This window comes from Pelobates fuscus, chromosome 6 (genome assembly GCF_036172605.1).
Source record: "Pelobates fuscus isolate aPelFus1 chromosome 6, aPelFus1.pri, whole genome shotgun sequence".
NCBI classification, from domain to species: Eukaryota; Metazoa; Chordata; class Amphibia; order Anura; family Pelobatidae; genus Pelobates; species Pelobates fuscus.
In genome coordinates this window covers 101,758,797-101,775,059 of record NC_086322.1, presented here as the reverse complement: position 1 = coordinate 101,775,059, position 16,263 = coordinate 101,758,797, and the positions used below count along the sequence as shown (strand labels likewise).

General features: G+C 44.1%; 1 protein-coding gene across 19 annotated transcripts in view; it reads right to left on the bottom strand.

Moving 5' to 3' along the window:
* SORBS2 (sorbin and SH3 domain containing 2) overlaps positions 1-16,263 on the bottom strand; it is a 293,640-nt gene that overhangs the window by 168,895 nt on the left and 108,482 nt on the right. For all 19 annotated transcript variants that reach the window (XM_063458106.1, XM_063458108.1, XM_063458107.1 and 16 more), the window contains one exon: positions 4,097-4,146. In XM_063458106.1, coding sequence (XP_063314176.1) covers positions 4,097-4,106 — 10 coding nt within the window. In that variant the 5' untranslated portion in view covers positions 4,107-4,146. The remainder of the gene's footprint in view (positions 1-4,096; positions 4,147-16,263) is intronic.

The window sequence follows — 16,263 nt, the reverse complement described above, 5'->3', positions numbered from 1 at the left end:
GTTAAAGTATGATGGCATAGTAGACTGTCACGTGGTGGTTAAGGGGTTAATCTAGGCGAAATATGTGTATATATAAAATAAATAATAAACATTTTTTTTTCATTGATGGTGAAATATGTTTTTAGGGTACTGCCATATAGCAGAATAGCAAAAATAATTGTAAAATACAACAGATATATGACAAATAAATTGGGCCCTAAATTCTTCTGTCTTGAGTGTACTTGTGTAAGTAAGTGTCTAAGTATGCAAATGTGTCTGTGTATGTTTGAGAGTGCCTATTTTGTGTGATAAAAATTAATATTAAAAACCATGTTACTCACTGTTGTCTATTTGCTGACTGTGCTTCAAATTCCTCCTGCTCCTGTCCCACCTCTAGTACTTCTTTTTTTCTTCTTCCTTGCCTGCTGCAACTGCAAACTTCTACCTCTGGTCTCTCTTAGGCATGAGACTGAGCTGAGGGCCTCATGGGAGTGGTGACAGCCTCCACGGTCACTTTGGTGGCCATTTGAACTTTTGGCCACTGTGTGGACACTGGGCTTTGATGCTGGGGCTGCCTCTGCTTGATGGCCTTGGTCGGAAGCTCCTGTGGCCTGGAGGAGTTGTGGCCCTGGGAGAACAGCACTGAAAGCAATGTGGTGTTCTCCCTCGCCATCATGCTCCCTCAAAGTTCCCACAATTCCTAGCACAGCCACATCATAGAGTAACCACTACTTTATGATGTGGCTGTGCTGGGAATTTTGAGGGAGCATGATAGAGAGGGAGAACACCACATTGCTGTTCTCCCTCAGTCCTCCTGGGATGTCCTGCACTGCAGTCATCATCACTGAGACCTGCCAGGCGGCCACCATCCTTGCCCTTGCTGCGGCCGCGAACAGCCCCTCAGAGTGTGCGCACCCTCGATGCGGCAGCTCCCACTCTGCCTCTATCTCCTTCATACTCGGAGGGAAGCTACATGGCCCCAGGTGCCGTGGCCCACCGGGAAATTTCCCGGTATCCCAGTGGGCCAGTCTGGCCCTGTGTACCAGGCAACATGGGAGGAAGATATGGGAGGAAAATTAAGATATATACTTACCTTTAGATCTTCTTTTCTTCAAGCCTTAGCACATTATTCTGAAAGGATCTGAATTATCCTTATATTGCTGTTCAAGTTAGAGTAAATATGGAGGATGAGCCACCAAACAAACATACCCAATACAATACCATAGGTAGACTCTACTGTGTATTGGGCAAAAAGATGACTTACCCTCAGGCTGCAGAGAATGTGGCACAAACATAATCCATTTACTTGGCATGTGCCTTCTCATACACCGTAAAATATTCCGCTCTGCCATCACAGGTGACATCTGATGGGAGATAGCAAGGCAAGGCAGCCACTAATCACAGTCAAAGCAGGCCGTAATTTGACTTTTGTATATCTTTTGATTGCTGGGTAATTGGAATGTCAGCAAAATCCCAATGCAATATACAGGCTGTTTTCCATATTGATATATTTATATATGGAAAACAGAGAAATACCATCCTTGCCTTAACTCTGGCTACTCTTTTCAGTATTCCAAAGAATTAGGAAAGCATAGAATCAACTTCAGGCCTTAACATTGGAGGAGTTCCTTGAAAACCTGGGAGGCTGGTAAGGATGTATATCCCAGACAACAAATGATCTGTTCTAAATTGTTTTCATCACATATTTTAGTTATTTTCATCATCCTTTCCAGCTCGCAAACTCAAGTGTTTAAGCAGCTTTTAATCAATTGAGCAGTCTAAACGTTTATCTATAGAATGGCCGGCTCATAGAAAGTACATCCTCCTTGCTAAAACTTATTAGGTGCCACCTCAGTGCCACACTTTTTCATGCAGGTAATTACAAAGCACAAAAAATTAATTGCATCACAGATATCACATTCAGACAGAGAGAAAACACACTCTCTCTCTCTCTCTCTAACTGTACCAACCCCCATATTTTGGCAACTAAGTGTTAGTTTGCAGGGTCTATGATCTAACTCTATGATTTTTTTTGCACGTGTTAGATCTATTCTCTATATTCAAAATATTTTGTATTTGCCCACCTGCCATACAATCAATTATGTAAGCAAATCTGTAAGTGCATCTCTTCAGTTTGGTGGTTTTCATTTATGTAGAAAGACTGCTGGGGCTTGTACAATCCCATCCATAACACTTCCATTTATGTTTAAAGATGCATAAAAAACAGTTTCGGATTAAATGTGTCCATTATTATATGCATATAATATATACAGTAGTCATTATGATTAATCAAGTGTCTATTTCTGATTAAAAAAAAAAATTCTAAATAGACATCGAGCCCAAAAATAGGAATGATGGGCCACTCGTTTATGTTAATTTGATTCAAATTAAGAAGAATAGAATCAAATTAACACTTATTAACATAAATGAGTAGCCCATCATCAACATTTTTGTGCTCAATGTCCATTTATATTTCTAATTTACAGTTCCACTGGGTAGGTATGTATAGAGGGAGAGAGAGAGAGAGATAAACACACACATACACATAAACACACAGAACTGCAGGGACTTAAAATGATGCGTTATTTACACCAGAACCTTTCTCTCCTTCTTGCACATCTTAAATGGTTACATATTACTTTTCATAACAAAGACAGTGATTTCTTCTGACTGTGAGTTATGGTTTGTAACCAAGTTTAAATTGGAAACACTGACTAAGATGAGAACTGTTTTAGCAGCAGGAGCTGTTTTTGTCTGTTTTACTATAGTGTGTGCCACTCAGCAGTCTCCCATTCAAAATTAGCCCTGTAGCGGGCACATATTAGCAATGTCACCATCTGAAGCTGGTGACATTATTTATGCGCACATGCAAGTGTTGTTATTTGCAACGGGCCTGTAAACAGATGGTGATGAGACTCATGGTATCTTGGCAGTCTTAACATAACCCCTTATAAACAAGATATGTCGGTATATTATGTTAGGGCATCAGTTGCCATTACACAGTGCTCCTAAAGAGGCAGAAAAATATCCATGATAAATTTCCAGAGCACATTCTTGAGAAAAATTATAGTAGTAGAGGCTTCAGAAACTCAATTTCTGTCTTAAAAACATATGACCTAGCACTTTAAGAAGTTATCTGAATTGCAATCAGCAAGTATAACTCACTTTTGGTCAAGTTATTTAAAGGTCTGTGTAGTGTGGCTAAGTGTTAGGTTCATAAGACACTTTGAATATATTGCTGAACATGGCAAGGAAAGAGATCCTACAAAGTGGAACTGCGCTCTGAAGAGGCCAGTGGAGTGTTCATAGAGCCCAGCAGAGCATTAAGTGATACAAGTTCCATTGTAGAGTCTAGAGTTTAACCAAGGCTCACATTAGTTATTACACAAATAAATAATGAGACTTACATTCTGAAATCACTACCTAGAGAGAATTCAGAGCATGAGTAAAAAGGTTATGGTAGGTTTTATATGTAGTGTATATCAAAAAACAGATGTCTTATTGGACTTGAAAATGTATCTATGTGCATTTGAAGACTGATATTGACTGTAAATAGACTTCTATTGGTTACAAATATTCTGTGCCCCCAGTTAATTCCTTATACTTCTGGTGTGCACGCCTTGCAATTTACCAATGGTAGGACTTTGTTCACTTTATTTATTTTAACAACAGCGTATCTCAGGATTCACATAGATTAGACAGTGGCGTGATAATTTGCACAATTTGTATAGTTTTCAAGCTTAACTAAACAGTTATTCCAAGAGAGTGAGATTTAGCTAAAATAACTAGCATAAAGAAAAAACATAATGGTCATTGACACACTTCTATGTATGGTTAGTGGATTGGCAATAGAGAGTGTCAGCAAGTGGCACACGTTACAGGTCTAGTTCACTGCACTGTTAATAAAATACAAACGTGTTTGCTGTAGAACTTTTTAATTGAGGGCTTTAATAGACCAGCACCGACCGTTAATACAGAATTCAAACGATTAGTCATGAGAAATACATTAAGTTTACAGAATTTGCTAGCAGTCCTAGATTTAGTTTTAGCCTGTTCCTGTTATCTGCTATCTGCTGATACAATGTTCCAGTTTCTGCTTTGTGCTGACAAATCCTACCTGTATTCATTTTGACACCGGAGATTTAAATCTAGAAGTCTTCAGTTTGCCTAGAGATAAGAGAAAGCAAAATGTTAAACAAAGCTGACAAAAGATTTTTTTATTTTTTTTTAAAATAATTTCTCTCTAAAAATTTGGCTCCCCCACCCCCTTCTAATAATAACATCAAGATAAGAAGAGCGTTATGAAGTACATGTTATAGAAAAGCAATGTCCCAATACGTTAGCAACGTGTTGCAGCCAGCTCATATGTGACAATCTGAAAGCTCCAACGAGGCAAAATATTTCATTAAAACGAAATTTAAACAAGTATAAAGAATACAGAAAAAAGCTCGGTGACAATGTGGCAATTGCTAATCATGTAAATAAAGATATAGATCAGTTAAGTCTCAAGGCAGAGCTTGGTATATTGACCAACCTAAGAGGGCATTATATAGGAAGGTCTTGACTCTAGGTCAGGGGTAGGCAACCTATGGCACTAGTGCCATGCACGGCACTCGAGGTGTCTTTCCACGGCACTCAAGGCTGCTAGAGCCAAACAGGCTCTGGCCTATCAGGAGTCTCAGTGAAACTTCAGATATCTGCTAATACGAAGCAGTAGTGAAGGACAATGCTCAATTTATGCATTGCAGAACGTATGGGAAGTGATCTCAGATCAGTTCCTCCAATCACTTGTGCATGGGAATCCACACTGTAGTAGAGCAGCCTCCTGTCCTTGACCTGTACCTGGCCAGCCTGGTCCCTACTGGAACCCAGGGAAGCCATCCACACTGCTAGATATACACAGACCTGCAGAGTAAGCCTCCCCTCATACAAATAATACAAACAGCCCACACACAAACATACACACAATCCCCACAAACGAAACACCACTAACAATTCACATACATGGACACAATCCCACATGCAGCCTCTCACATGCAATACCCCAAACAGCCCCCACACATACACACACACAACCAAACACACAATGTGACATATTCATCCACACACAATTCCACGAGCAGCCCTCATACACAACCCACACTCATATGTATCATACACAATACCATAAACTACTAATGAACATATACAATATAATAGCCAGTGGCGTACTAAGGGGGAGGCGGAGGGGGCGGTCCCTGGTGTGGGGGCTGTGTGAGCTGTGGCCGCACAGTGCCCCATGGTAGTTAGGGTGCCGGGCGGCCAGAACAGCTCACACATGCAAGGAGCAGCTGAACTGGCCGCACAGAAGGAAAGTGGGGGTGGAGCTAAGCAGAATCGGGGGCGGAGTCAAATTGGCAGTGGGGCAGGGGTGGGGCAGGGCTTAATAGGCCCTTACCCGCTGCTGTTGCTGCTGCAGATGGAGGTGCAGCAAGAAGGAATCCCTGCTTCTCCACCTAACAGGTTTCAGGAGAACTCCAGTGAACCCACTCCTCCTCCAGCTCCTGTCTGTAAGTAATAGTGTGTGTGTGACTGTGTCTGTAAAACTGTCTTCCTGTAACTGTGTTTGTGTGAGTGTGTCTGCATGCCTGTAACTGTATGTGTGTGTGTGTCTGCATGCCTGTAACTGTATGTGTGTGTGTGTGTGTGTGTGTCTACATGCCTGTAACTGTGTGTGTGTGTGTCTGCATGCCTGTAACTGTGTGTATGTGTCTGCATGCCTGTAACTGTGTTTGCGTGTGACTGCATGCCTGTAACTGTGTGTGTCTGTCTGCCTGTAACTGTGTATGTGTGTGTGTGTGTGTGTGTGTGTGTGACTGCATGCCTGTAACTGTGTGTGTGACTGCATGCCTGTAACTGTGTGTGTGTGTGTGTCTGTCTGCCTGCAACTGTGTGTGTGTGTGTGTGTGTGACTGCATGCCTGTAACTGTGTGTGTGTGTGTGATTGCACGTCTGTAACTGTGTGTGTGTGGCTGTCTGCCTGTAACTGTGTATGTGTGTGTGTGTGTGTGACTGCATGCCTGTAACTGTGTGTGTGTGTGTGTCTGCCTGTGACTGTGTGATGTTGCCTGTAACTGTGTGTGTGACTGTAACTGTGTATGTGTGTGTGACTCTCTGCCTGTGACTGTGTGTGTGTGCCAAGCCCAGGATCCGCCCCAGGTGCCAAATACTCTAGGTACACCCCTGATAATAGCTCATATACGCACAAATTCAACGATACAAAGCAATTACAGTATAAATAACACAAGCAGAATACGGCAGCATACACACCTCAATTAAAAAAAATAGGATCGGCACGCTACAGGACATCACAATCCTATATCGGCACAGTACTACTAAAAGGTTGCCTACCCCTGCTCTAGGTTGCCAATATTCCAACTTTCACAAATTGTAATTATTTTGTATCAGTTTGTTACTTTTTGTCAGTTTGCATAGTTGGCATTGCCTTATACTCACTATTACCCTGTTTAGAATCACACATTTCTTAAGCGCAATGAATTATGGAAAAATATGCTCTATATTTTTTAGAAAAAAAAAATATATAGGCATTTATTTATTTTTGAAATTCAGAGATGTAAAACAAAACTAATCACATTTATCTAAAGAGGTTCCTTCATCATGTGTGGTTTCAGCTCTGGGCCTTTGGATAACAGGGCCAGGACAAGTCATTTTTCCAGCCCTGAGTATGTATATTTAATAGGAAATGCCCCTGGAGACGCAAAGACATACAGCAGGCGTCTGAAAAATGTATAGGTGAAGAGGTCTGTCAACAAATGAAGACTAATAAGGAACAAAGTGAAGTGAGTTGTTTCTTTAGTTACAACCGAAATAACCTACTTTCAGCTGTGCAATCTGCGCTCAAGTAGGTTATAAGGACTGAGACAAAGCAATAATGTTAGTCTCCTAGATGATGGACAGAATAAAGAAACAGATGTTTATGAAACCAGATCCATATTAGTAAAGATATGCATGTTTTAAGAAGGTGAGTTTAAATTCTGCACTGTGTAATCTTTCACGTTGCTCAATGGAAAATACAAATACTAAAGATTGCTTTTGACTTTGTGCCTGGTTTATTGCAATATAACTCAACACAACCTATTAGACAAATAAGGATGCATCACAAATTGCTTGTAATGTCTGATTAACTCCAAATATAAAATGACTAAGTAAGGTCCAAAACATTGTATGCATGAAAGAAACCCCATTGATATATTTTTGCATAAAGACAAATGAATGTCCATACATTATGGACACAGTATGTATACGGTGTTTGAGATAAAGAGTGAGATGTCCTAAAGAGATTCTATAGTGTAATACAAAGTCGCATTCCTTACACTATAGATCCCTCTACCTCCCCCCCCACACACACACACACCTTGGCACAGCAAGTGTTAAAAACCCCTTTCAACACTTACGCGATTCCAGCTCTGTTCTGACTTGTTGCTACACCTTCTCTAATGTCACTCAACCAGATGGGGTTAATTCACATGCGTGGCGAGCATTAGGCCCTCCCCATAGACAAGCATTGCTTCAATGCTTTCCTATGGGGATTTAACGGAACCTGGATGTTTTCATGCAGAGCGTGAGGACATCCAGCATCAGTTTGGCGACCAAAAGTCATCTAGTAAGTAGGTAGAGCCTTTAATGGCTGTGTGATTTTTAGCCACTAGAGGCAGGCTTAGTCCTCTCAAACTGCAATGATTTACACTGCAGGACTAAGGGGGGCAGGGAAACTGCACCAAACCATTTCAATGAGCTGAAATGAGTGACTATAGTGTCCTTTTAATGATATAAAGCAATTCAAGGCATCTTAGCACTGAAATGGTTAATTTAAACAGCATTTGGATTCAAAAAGTTGACACACATTGAGACAAATGCCAAAAGTGCCCCCCCCCCCCCCACATAAGCAGAAATACCAAGACAACTGCCTAAGAACCTTTATCCAAATAGCACATTTCAGTATTGCTACGCAACAAAGTTCTTGTCTTCTTGTATTTGAAGGATTAACTATTGCATGATTAGAACTGCTAAGTTTAGATCCAAGTCAACAAATACTGTTAAAGATTAACTAACAGATCCAGTGAAACATTACAATAAACAAAAATAGTGTTATGGGAGATGTCACCAAGAACATATGACGGACTGTATGGTACCCAACTGTGCAATTATTCCCAATTTAGAGTTACACAGTTATATTGTAAAAACTCAAATTTTGCAGTCCTAGTTAATTGACACTGTGCCAGGCGTATAACACTATCCAGTAAAATACCTGCCATTCATTTTGGAACTACTTTATATGCAGTTCACATATTTTAAGTCTCCTAAAATGAGCGCGAGTCCAATCTTTTTTGTTCTGTTTTTATAAACTTTCTTAGGTTGTAACTTGGGCCTTGCAAAAGAGCTACAAATTATTATTGTAGGCCTTGAATTCCTGGAGTGCTTGCTGGCTGCCAGTGGAGACAGGCCTTGTGCTATTCTCTTTCACAATGTAGCTGAACCAGTGGTGGTGACCATGAATAGGAGCTATGGTACACAATTCTACTACAATTCATTTTAGAATGTCAATACAATTTCGTACTTGTGCATGCAAGTGATTCAGGTTTATGTCCAGCCCATTCCAGCAGTGCTCAAGCAGTAGAGAGATGAATAAACCGGCATATTTTTGCATCATTTTCTCTACATATGCCACGATATAAAATGCACTACAATAGGCTGTATCACTGCAGTTGCTGGTGTGATGGCTTTGTGTATAGTACGATATTACATAAAAGCTGCAAGCATGCTCTAGGATGCTATGCTTATATGAATGATGGTGAATTGGCAGTATTAGGTTATCATTTTAGGCATTAGTGTGTATCAGTGAAAAGCAAAGGTGACACATAACCCAAATAGACATGATCAGATAGTATTTACATAATAAATACATTCACAGTAAGGCTGCATTCTAATCAAAACAGCTAAAGCAAGCAAAAATCACTAGCTTAGGAAATGTGGCGTAAAATATTAATGCATTTGATAAAAAACATTAAAAAAAAAAATTAAACAAAAGACAAATAAATATGAAAATAATGCACCATAAAAGATGCATTTGTTTTATGCATTTATGTATTTCTATGAAAGAATAATGTGCAGCAGAAGGCTGTAGGTGATTTAAATAATACATATTTAATAGGCATATTTAATAGGCACCCAAACCACTTCTTCTCATTGAATTGATCTGGGTGCAGTGTCCCTGTCCCTTTAACCCTGCAATGTTAAACACTGCAGTTTCAGAGAGACTGCAATATTTAAATTCCACCTCTTGCAGCTGTCTTCCAGACAACCAATAGAGACACTTCATGGAGTTTAACCAAAAGATGCTGGACAAAATCACACTCTGCATGAGGACATCCAGTGTCTTAAAAATCTCCATAGGAAAGAACGGATTCAACGCTTTCCTATGGGGTAGCCATAATGCGCATTAGGTTACTCCAGCGCCATGCATTTGGAGGGAAAGGAGATCTGTCCAGTGCCAAAAATCTTGACACTGGAATACTGTACGTGGAAGAAAGAGTTTTTAACGCTTTCATGGTAGCAGGGGAGTTTGGCCTTAGAGGCTGAGGGACACTACAGGTGATCCTCGTTTTGCGACCTACCTGCTTTACGACGGCTCACACTTACGACCAGCTCTCTCGCGGGATGGTAAGTCTGAGCCGTCGTGGGAATTAGAGGGATTACCTGCTCTCGTGCCTTTGCCTATATTCGGGGAAATGTCTCTACACACAGACCCACACAGTAAGTGAGGAATGTATGTATAGTGTTCAGAATACACTCTAGTAAATCATTTTTTGTAACAATCTGTAGTGCCTTTTCCTGTATTATCAACTGACATTAAAGTATAATCCACAATTATGTTGCACACTTAATCTTTAAAGAAAGCTTAGTTTGACAAAATTGATTATCCAGTCATCAGATCTCCCATTAGCGGCAAATAATCAAAGCTCTGAGTGAAGCATGGTCAAATGAGAAAATTGCTACTGAATTCCCACACTTATGTAAGAGTTATTCTAGCATTAACAACATATAATTATTTTATTATCATTATTATAGTTCCAATGTCAACATGCTATAATGAATACAGAATTACTGCTTTTGTCACAGTTGAAGAGTTAATGTATGAATTACTTAGAGCTGGAGAGCAGATGAAATGTTTCATTCCATTCCAGAGAGCCCACTGGCTTCTGTTAAAAAATGTTCAAGAACTCTGGAGAGATACCTGGATGGGGTCTGTTCATTATGGACTCATCAACGTAATTAATCTCTAATGGGAGTGAGTACTTGTTTAATACAAAGCTACACCACATTCTCTGAGTAATCTAAACAGGAGATGACATAATGTATCTTTATTTAAAAAGTACCTGTCATGACAAACACAACTTTATATTAAATTATAGACAATCGAATTTCATCTATACATTGCGCTAGCAGAATTGCTAGCAAATGTCTAGATTTCTCTAAACACAGGTTAAAACAAACTACTCTTCCCCCTCCCTCATTTCAGTCTGTTCTGGTTAGCACACAGATAAGAGGGCTGTGCTCTGCATGTCTTTTCAGAGAAAAGATGCCTTGAACTCAGTCTAAGGGAAAGCAATTCTTGCAATGGGAAGTAGGGCGGAGGACAGACTGTGTGAAAGCAGCAGCAGCACGGACCAAGGAGAGAAACAGCTGGAATAATTTACTGCAGCAGCTTTGGACAGTTAATTGGAGGAAGAGAACAGATACATTTTATTTACACCAAGCAAACAAAGTATTGAGGCCTTTAACCTGTTATGGGAAGCAAGGCTGAGCTTCCCAAACAAGTATGCAGAAGAGGAGTGTCTAACACCAACTGAAACATGATTGATGGTCTCAGCAGAAGACAAGGGTAATGGAAATACATTAAAATATGAGCTTTAAAAAAAATAAATAAAAAAAAATACATGAGTCAAGTCAGATGGTTAGAAAACTGCATACACCATGGCAGACACACACACACACACACACACACACACCATGACACAGACAGACACACACCATGACAGACCCATACACTCACACTGACAGACTGTTTCACACATTATTGCTACAGTGGGGGACGGCCTGCTGGGTGGTGATGCAGGGCGGGGGGCTGGTGGCGCGAATAGGGAGCTGTGCTGTCTCCAGGGGCGGACTGACAACTCACAGGGCCCTCGGGCAATAGGAGACCAAGGGCCCTGTTCTGGTGCAAAGTTTTTTTCCCCTGTGTTTGCTGGTGACATCACAAGCAGCATCCCCCACATTTGTTTTCAGTCATACAAGTCCATACAAGTAGCCTGCAAACGTTTGTAGGTGACTTGTGGGGTTCAGTGTGTGGGATGCTGCTTGTGATGTGTTCCTGTATGTCAACGTGTTGTGTAAAATGTTTTGCCTTTTACCTATTGTACTGCACTGCAGAATATGTTTGTGCTATATAGATGGTTGTAATTATGGTGTGTGTGTGTGAGTGTGTAAGGAGGCTGTATGCAGTATTGCAATAGTAGGAATGCTGCTTGTAATAACTGTAGGGAGGCTGCATGTTGTTTTCCATGTGTGGGGATGCTGCTTGTGGGATTGTGTGCATACAGTGAGGCTTTTGGTGATTTTAAGTGTGTGAATGAGTCTGTTTGCAGTGCAGTATGTGAGTTGAGACAGCTGGTTGTGTTGCAGTGTGTGTGGTAGGGGCTGTAGTAGGCGTCTGGGGTTTACTAGGGCTGTAATGTGTGTTTGTATGGATAATAGATATTAAAGGGACTCTCCAGTGCCAAGAAAACAAACCGATTTCCTGGCACTGCAGGTCCCCTCTCCCTCCCACCCCCCATCCCATGTTGCTGAAGGTGTTAAAACCCCTTCAATGACTTACCTGTATCCAGCGCCGATGTCCCTCGGCTCCTGGTCAGGATCTGCCCACGCTCCTATTGAGCATGCACGGCCAGGGAGACCTAATGCGCATGCGCGGCAATGCCGCGCACGCACATTAGACCTCCTCATAGGAAAGCTTTCAAATGGGGATTTCAGCAACGCTGGAGGTCCTCACATAGCGTGAGGACGTCCAGCTATGTTATAGCACACTTTTCGTGTTCTATGAACACGGAAGTGTCCTCTAGTGGCTGAGGACTTAACCCTTCAAGGTAAATATTGCAGATTATGAAAACTGCAATAATTACACTTGCAGGGTTAAGGGTAGTGGGAGTTGGCAACCAGACCACTCCAATGGGCAGAAGTTGTCTGGGTGCCTGGAGTGTCCCTGTAATCAAACCACACTACAGTGATTTACCATTACCCTGCCTGTGCAATAATGAATGTCATATTAGCTAACAGACTGTATTGCTGCCTGTTGTTATCAGTGTATGCATTTTACAAATATATATTGTTTAAGGCTGTGTGTGTGGATAGTAGCTGCAGTGTGTGCGTGTGGGGATATGGGCTCTAGTAGGTGCAATGGGGCATAGGGACCGTAGTAGGTGCATGGGGAGATAGTGACTGTAGAGAATGGAAGAGTGATAGGTGGTATACTGGGTGCAGGAAGGTATAGGGGCTGTAGTGGGTCCAGTGAGGGCTGTGATGGGTGTAGGGATGGATAGGGGTTGAGATGGGTGAACAGGGCATTAGGGCTGAGGTGGGTGATGGGGAAGATGGGTGCTGAGGTGGGCATGGGGCCCAGGTGGGACCTAAGGGAGATTGGTGCTGAGGTGGAGCGGGACATGGGGCTGAGGTGGGTGCTGAGGTGGAGGGGGGCATTGGAGATGAAGTGGGTGCTGGGGTAGATGGGGGCAGAGGTGAGTGAAGGTGGAGGGGAATGGGTGCTGAGGTAGAGGGGGGCATGGGAGATGAGATGAGGTGAGTGAAGCAGGAGATGGGTGCTGAAGTGGGTGGAGGGGGCATGGGGCTAAGGTGGGTGCTGAGTTGGAGAGGGGCATAGGGCTGAAGTGGGTGCTGAGGTGGAGGGGGCATGGGGCTGAGGTGGAGGGGGCATGGGAGATGAAGTGGGTGCTGAGGTGGGTGGAGGGGGCATGGGGCTGAGGTGGAGGGGGCATGGGGCTGAGGTGGAGGGGGCATGGGAGATGAAGTGGGTGCTGAGGTGGAGGGGGCATGGGGCTGAGGTGGAGGGGGCATGGGAGATGAAGTGGGTGCTGAGGTGGGTGGAGGGGGCATGGGGCTGAGGTGGAGGGGGCATGGGAAATGAAGTGGGTGCTGAGGTGGGTGGAGGGGGCATGGGAAATGAAGTGGGTGCTGAGGTGGGTGGAGGGGGCATGGGGCTGAGGTGGAGGGGGCATGGGAGATGAAGTGGGTGCTGAGGTGGAGGGGGCATGGGGCTGAGGTGGAGGGGGCATGGGAGATGAAGTGGGTGCTGAGGTGGGTGGAGGGGGCATGGGGCTGAGGTGGAGGGGGCATGGGAGATGAAGTGGGTGCTGAGGTGGGTGGAGGGGGCATGGGAAATGAAGTGGGTGCTGAGGTGGGTGGAGGGGGCATGGGAGATGAAGTGGGTGCTGAGGTGGGTGGAGGGGGCATGGGAGATGAAGTGGGTGCTGAGGTGGGTGGAGGGGGCATGGGAGATGAAGTGGGTGCTGAGGTGGGTGGAGGGGGCATGGGGCTGAGGGAGATGGGTGCTGAGGTGGAGGGGGAGATGGTTGATTTACATACCTGCTGACTCTGCCAGGCTGCTCACTCAGTATATTCTGCAGGAAGAGAGGAGAGGAGGAGGCAGGAAGTGATGTCACTTCCCCTCTCCTGGGCTCCGCCTCCTCCCCTCACACGGAGCTCCGCGCAGAGAGGATGGAGGAGACCTGGCAAGAGCAGGATTGCTGCCAGGTCTCAGTAGGTGAGGGGGAACACACATCATGTTAAATTGTGCCTCTCTGGCTGCGGAGATCTCTGAACTCCCCAGCCAGAGAGAGTATGACTGTTAAGGCAGCCGGACCCCTGACTGCCTCTGGCCCTCGGTCCATGACCGATCTGCCCGAGTGGTCAGTCCGCCCCTGGCTGTCTCTGCTCTGCTCCCCAGTGCGCAGCTTAATGAGACTGGGGCTGGAATAGGACATCATATTCCGTCCCCGGTCTCATTAAGTAGCGCGCGTGGGCGGGGGAGCAGAGCAGAGACAGCACAGGTCTCCCTCCGGCCGCCAGCACACCAGCTGTTTGCCCTGCCCCAGGTGCTACGGCCCACCGGGAAATTTCCTGGTATCCCGGTGGGCCAGTACGGCCCTGACTGGACTTCAAGCATTGCAACCACTACAGACTGCTATAGTGCTTAGTAGTACCATGGCCTTGTCCCATGGTAAGATGATTATGGTGCTTGAAGTGTCCCTTTAATGTATAACTTTATATAACCCTTCATGGTATAAGTGATGGCTGAAATCATTAACAGTTCCTAAAATGGCAGGTATTCTCTTCAGATACATAAATATACAAATTCTGGACACTGCGCAATAAATCAGAGTGATGTTAGATCGTATTTACAGACCCTGCAATCATTTCATTAAAATTCCTTTTGTTAAATTAATACCTCAATGTTCTAAATGTTTTTTTGGCTGGTAAGACTGCAACATTCCTGGCTCACTGCATACGAAAATGTTCTGCTACTCCTACATATTTTATGAAACACAAAGGTAACTGAGCACATTGTGAATAATTTACACAATGGTTAGAATCTTCTGTTCTTGTTTTCATATTGGTGTTGAGCATAATATTTGTGCTGTGTGATAATAGTCCTGTGCTGGAGGATATTTTTATTGTTGTTGTGCAGGTGGGTACATTTTAAAACGCCACAACAGCGTATACAGGTGTAATCAGGCTAGGCAGTGGCATGTTTGATTGCACATTTTTCATTTTATGGTCTTGTTTAACATTTCTAGTTTGTCTCTGAGTTAAGTATGACATTTATCCGAGTTAAAGATCCTGCTGTGTGTCAGCGGTCCGAGTGTGTCGCGGTTCCAGGGCTGCTGGGTGTGAGGCGCCGTACGGCAAGCAGGGGGAGGATGCGATGATTTACTTTGGGTCAGGGGCGGACTGAGAGCCTTTGGGGCCCCCGGGCAAAATTAGATCCCAGGCCCTTTGAATGCACAAATATATGTGCATTAAATAAATGTTAAAGGATCACTATAGTGTCAGGAAAACAAAGCGGTTTTCCTGACACTGTAGTGCCCTAAGGGTGCCCCACCCTCAGGGTCCCCCTCCTGTGGCACTGAAGGGGTTAAAAGTCATTCAGCAGCTTACCTTAATCCAGAGCCGGGCTCCCTCGGCGCTGGTGACCTCTCATCCCCCGCCGACGTCGGCTCCCGAGTGGAGCGGAATACGCATGCGCAGCAAGCGCGCATTTAAACAGTCCATAGGAAAGCATTTCTCAATGCTTTCCTATAGACGTTCTGCACGTCATGATGACACCCACTAGAGGTTTGATTAACCCTGCTAAGTAAACATAGCAGTTTCTCTGAAACTGCTATGTTTACATCTGAAGGGTTAAAACCTGAGGGACCTGGCACCCAGACCACTTAATTAAGCTGAAGTGGTCTGAGTGACTATAGTGTCCCTATAAATATAACTCTCATATAATACGGCATTCCTTTGGATGTGTATATTGTGAAGACCTGTGTATCAATGCATGTTTGAGTCCGTGTGAATGCACATGTGCATGTCTGGATGACTACATGTGTTTTTTTGTATATAGTGTCAGTGTGAATGCATATGTGACAGGTGACAGAGTATGTGAGGGAGAGGGTGACAGGTGGAAGAGTGTGGGAGGTGGTGACAGGTGGCAAAGTGAGGTGGTACCTGGAGGCAGAGGGAGGGAGGGGGGGGACTAGTGACAGAGTGAGGAAGGGGGTGACTGTCACTAGTCACCCCCTCCCTCCCTTACTCTGTCCCTAGTCACCCCCTCCCTCCCTTACTCTGTCACTAGTCACCCCCTCCCTACCTTACTCTGTCACCAGTCATCCCCTCACTCACTCTGTCACTAGAGTGAGGGGGTGATTAGTGACAGAGTGAGAGAGGGGGTAACTAGTGACAGAGTAAGGGAGGGAAGGGGTGACTAGTGACAGTGATTGAGGGGGTGACTAGTGACAGAGTAAGGCAGGGAAGGGGTGACTAGTGACAGAGGGAGGGAGGGGGTGACTAGTGACAGAGGGAGGGGGTGACTAGAGTGAGGGGGTGACTAGTGACAGAGTGAGTGAGGGGGTGACTAGTGACAGAGTAAGGGAAGGAAGGGGTGACTAG